General features: G+C 36.9%; 2 protein-coding genes across 2 annotated transcripts; both read left to right on the top strand.

Moving 5' to 3' along the window:
- The first annotated feature begins 401 nt into the window (after positions 1 to 401).
- LOC113311700 (putative F-box protein At4g10190) lies at positions 402 to 1,775 on the top strand. The gene has a single exon (XM_026560506.1). The coding sequence runs from the start codon at positions 402 to 404 to the stop codon at positions 1,773 to 1,775; it is 1,374 nt and encodes a 457-aa protein (XP_026416291.1).
- Positions 1,776 to 2,559: 784 nt separating this feature from the next.
- On the top strand, positions 2,560 to 3,597 carry LOC113311699. The gene has a single exon (XM_026560505.1). It carries the CDS (start codon positions 2,560 to 2,562, stop codon positions 3,595 to 3,597), a length of 1,038 nt encoding a protein of 345 aa, XP_026416290.1.
- Positions 3,598 to 5,259: the final 1,662 nt, after the last annotated feature.

Raw genomic sequence — 5,259 nt, 5'->3', positions numbered from 1 at the left:
ACTAACTATTATTAACACTAACTAATCATCACCCAAAATTAATCAAGAGGGTAATTTAGGTATTAATATAAATATCTAGATAAGGGGTGACCTAGATTTACTTTTAATGTCTTTACCCAAAATAAAATCATGGTCCCCAAAAAAATAATGGTCCCCAAAAAATCGTTCTTGTAATTCTGGTTTGGGTAAAAGACTTCCTGCCCCAACATCTAGTGTTCCATACAAACTCAAATTCATTCTTTTCGGATCAAACTCGGATTCCACCTGAAGTTGGAATATCTAAGTATGTATATGAAGCTTTAGAAGTCAGAAGCGATCAAAGATCACTTTTTTCTCATCATCATCAACAAATACAACTCACTGCGCGCACAGACTGGTACGTATACGTATATATTTTCTCGATGGGAGGAATAAACTGCTTCAGCCTAAGCACGATATGGTTTAAAAAACATAGAGCAGTTGACAACCCTCGACCTGATCATGTCAGAGGTGATGATAATCCGCCTCCTGATCTCACATTAGTTCGCAATACTCTTGTTTATAATCAATCTGTCCATAATCCTATCTCTTGCTGTCTTCTACCAGCTGTTATAACAAGAGTTGCAAAGAATCGGCGGCGATCCAAAAAAAAGAATCTGCTTGACCTCCCTAATGATATCATCATAGATATACTTATTAAACTCCCAGCGGAATGTGTTTTACGGTGCCAACTTGCGTCCAAACACCTCGAAATCTTAGCCAAAACTCATTTCTTTATTCGCACACACCTTGCTCGAGCTACTTCTATCATCGGTGTGCAATCGCTTTCACAATCTACTGACCGAGCTATCAAGTTTTATTTCATGGATGAGCAGGCTAAGAAAGTTGAAGAATCAAACCTGAAACTTAATTTTTGCTATACGGACGAATGGCATCCAGTCATGCTTTATGATTCTTATGACGGATTTCTTTTATTTAAGAGCAAAGATAACTCATCGAGATCCATTTTTGTCATATGGAATCCTACAACTGAAGAACAAGTAACCATTACGATGGAAGGTTTATACTTTCAAGTATGTGGATTTTATTTCAATCCTCGAAACAAGGAATACGAGGTGCTTCTTCAATATTGGGCACGTGGAGGTGATGAAAAGTTTGGCTTTGACATATTAAGTTTTGGATCTAAATTACGGAGAAACATTGGCACATACTCTTATGTGCCAAGGAGTGAAAGACCCCCCACGATAATAAACGGGACATTGTATTGGATGGTTGACAAGATCCTCAGTAGAGGTGAGGTTAATTGTTCAAATTCAATTATGACATTTGAAATCGGAACAAATAAGTTAAGCACGATGCAACATGGTGGAGCTCCCTGTGAGGCAGGTTATAATTTTGGTTCTATTGGTTATAAGCATGATTATATGCACTTAATAGCGATGGAAGGGCAACTGGGTTTATGTGTTCTTTTGTCATATACTGAATTTGTGCTATGTGTTCTAAATCCCGCAACAAATAACTGGGCTAAAGCACACTCTGTTACCCTTCCCGAATACACTATGCCGGAATATATCTCATGTTGGCCAAATGAGTTATTTGTTGCGGAAGTTTTGAAGATCAAAGATGGAAAATTGCTATTCAGACAACAGAACAGACTGCTGCTTTGGGATTTGGGTTTGAACACTCACAAGATTATTGAGAAGAAAGGATTTGAGAATGATAATTTTCGATCAGTGATTCATACTCCTAGTCTAGTCTTTTTGGACACTGATAAATTGATACAGTTAGACAAGTAAATAGGTTTAACACAGATACATAAAGCAGTAATCTAAGAAACAAAGTTGATTACCTTAGATATGCACTTTTTTTTGTCTTGGTTTTCATTAACTGATAAGGAAGGCAACAAGCTCTGTGCCAAATTTGAGTGTTTTTAACTGAATACCAAACAATCCAAATTTAACAGACCTAATTACTGCTGTAAATGACAAGACAGTAAATCCACAATAAATTCCAGGTATCCTTGTTATGCATTATGCAGTAAGTCTCTCTCTCATTTTTTTTTTTAATTCTTGTGTGTCCATGCATGATGCATGCCATATTTTGTTGCCTCAAATTCTGATCCATATCAAACTTAGATTCTAGCTTAAGTTTTTTGGAAAAGGTAAAATTCATTCAAAATAAAAGTGCTGAGAAAGCACTTCCACCTAAAGTTTGTAACCTATGTTTTAGAGACTATACGTCGACTGTCCGTGACTTTCATTTACTAGACGGGGTCTCGGTACTCTTGGTATGTTGTATTAGGCGCTAGGCGAGGCCAGGTCCTCCGCTAGGCGCCCGAGGAAAAATTCGAAAATGTTAAATTTAGTGACATTTATAATCCTAGACTCTAAGTTGGGGTAAAACACCAAACAAACTAGTTTTGTTACATAAAAACTCTTTTCGTATCAAACTCAGATTCCACCTACAGCTGGAATATTTACGTATATGTATATATATGATGAAGCTTCAGAAGTTTGAAGCGATCAACAACAAATACAACTGATCAATGCAAAGTACATATATATTTTCTCAATACGCAGAATGAATTGCTTCAGGATACGCCCTCTACCTCATGCCAGACAAGCAACTTCTATCATCGCTCTGCAATCTTTTTCACAATCTAGTGACCAAGAGATCAAGTTTTATTTTATGGATGAGCAGGCTAAAAAAGTTGAGGAAGCACATCTGAAACTTGATTACTGCTATATGCAGAAACAGTATCCAGTCATGCTCTACGATTCTTGTGACGGGTGTCTTCTGTTTAAGAACAGAGATTTTCTCTGCGTGAGATCCATTTTTGTCATATGGAATCCTAAAACAAACGAACAAGTAACCATTACTATGAGAGGTTCTGCCTTTCAAGTATGTGGATTTTATTTCAATCCTCACAACAACGAATACGAGGTGCTTCTTATATATCCTTCACGTGAAGGTGAAATTGAAAGCTATGCCTTTGACGTACTAAGTTTTGGATCTAAATTACGGAGAAACATTGGCAGATACGCTTATATGCCAAGGTCTGAGAGACCCCCCATGATCATAAACGGGAAATTGTACTGGATGGTTGACAATATATACAGTCGAGGTGAGGTTAATTGTTCAACTTCGATTATGACATTCAAAATCAGGACAAATAAATTAAGCACGATGCATCATGGTGGAGGTTCCTGTGAGGAAGGTGCTAATGTTGGTCTCTTTGGTAAGCATGAGTATATGCACTTAATAGAGATGGAAGGGAAATTGGGTTTATGTGTTCTGTCCGATACTGAACTTGTGCTGTGGATTCTAAATCCCGCAACAAACAGCTGGGCTAAAGCACACTCGTTGACCCTTCCCAGATACTATCCGCCGAAATATTTCTCATGTTGGCCGAATAAGTTGGATGTGGAAGTTGTGAAGATCAAGGATAGAAAATTGCTAGTTAGACAAAAGAACAGATTGCTGCTTTGGGATTTGGATTTGAACACTCACAAGCTTCTTGAGAAGAAAGGATTTGAGAATGATAATTTTCGCCCAGCGATCCACACTCCTAGTGCAGTCTCTTTGAAAACTGATAAATTGATAGAGTTAGACAGGTAAATAGGTTAAATGTTCTTGTCAACAAATAAGGAATTTGAATTATTTTATATTTAATTCTAAGTTGTTTTTTTTTGTCAATGTATGTTCATTTTAGAGACTACCCGTTGATTATCAATTAATTTTATTGGCTTGACTCCTGATATTGCACTCCAAAACAGTTAGCAATTTGTGATACGGAGAATGATACGAGTACTATTCTAATCCACGGATGAAAATGTTAGTTCATCGTGGTCGATAATATAGGACCACTAAATATGAATGTTTCGTTCCAAGGAAAAAAGAAGATGTAAATGTTTCCCTAGATATGATTCTAAAAGCACTTTTCTTGTCATGGTTTTCTTTAACTGATCAGGAAGGCAACGAAGACCAATTCCAAATTTGAAAGTAACCTGAAACCCTTAGAAGACAAACTCAATAGTGTTGCTAAACTCAGATTCCACCTACCTAAAGTTAATACTAAAAGAATTTAGAAGAATTTCTTACTGTTATATGGTTAATGAAGCTTTAGAAGTCAGAGGCAATCAGCCAACTCAATTGCTCATCAACAACAAGCACAACTCAGTGCACTGACCGGTATCATCAAGGGCCAAATTATGTTTTGGGCCATTATGAGTCGATTGATAACTTGTTCATTCATTGTGAATTCATCAATCAAATTTGGACCACTCACAACTTAAGTGTTACACGTTAATCATCAAAAGTACATCAAGATATACTTTGAGATTATATATAGTAACATTGTGTTGATGATGATTAATCTCAAATCTTGTTCACAGAGAAGATACATTTCATTACAGAATAAAGAAGAGAGAGGAGGTATTAATACATGTCTCAATCGACACTAACAGACGGAAACAAAGTGATCTCACACGTGAGAAAAATAACAGCTTATGACAGGCTGGATAACAGCCTGTCATCCTACACCACTTAATAGGCTTAACCTGCGCTGCATCTTTCTTCACTCTTTAGCCCCCCTCAAGTTCAAGGGCATATAAATGACATTGATCTTGGATCTTAGCATACCAAATCTGGGAGCATGAAGACCTTTAGTAAATATATATGCAATCTGATCCATAGTATGAACATAGAATACATCAAGAGACTTTGACTGAACAAGCTCTCTTATGAAGTGATAGTCAAGCTGCACATGTTTCATCTTTGAGTGCATCACAGGATTAGAAGCAAGAGATATAGAACTGATATTGTCACAACCAAATTTGGGAATGGAGGGAATAAAAAGATGTAAATCATGAAGAAGATAACAAATCCAAACCATTTCAGCTGCACTGTGTGTCGGTGTCCTATATTCTGCCTCTGTGCTTGACCTTGCAATTGTAGTTTGCTTTTTAGAGGACCAAGATATAGCATTAGAACCCAAGAAGATATAATAACCTCCAGTTGATCTTCTATCATCAATATTACCATCCCAATCTGCATCTGAGAAACCTAAAAGAAAAGTATCACCTTTTGTGAAATGAAGACCATAATCCAAACTCCCTTTAAGATATCTAAGTATCCTCTTGGATGCAGTGAGATGCTCAGTTCTAGGATGTTGCATATAGCTCGGTTGACCTCGCATGCGTTGCTATATCAAGCATGTTTGTCAATGTTAGTGATCAAAACTATGAGTCTTGATTTCTAGTCTATTATATCTAAGTCTCG

Source organism: Papaver somniferum, chromosome 9 (assembly GCF_003573695.1).
Source record: "Papaver somniferum cultivar HN1 chromosome 9, ASM357369v1, whole genome shotgun sequence".
NCBI lineage: Eukaryota > Viridiplantae > Streptophyta > Magnoliopsida > Ranunculales > Papaveraceae > Papaver > Papaver somniferum.
The sequence above is the reverse complement of the archived record's forward strand: the minus strand, read 5'-3'. Positions and strand labels throughout refer to the sequence as shown.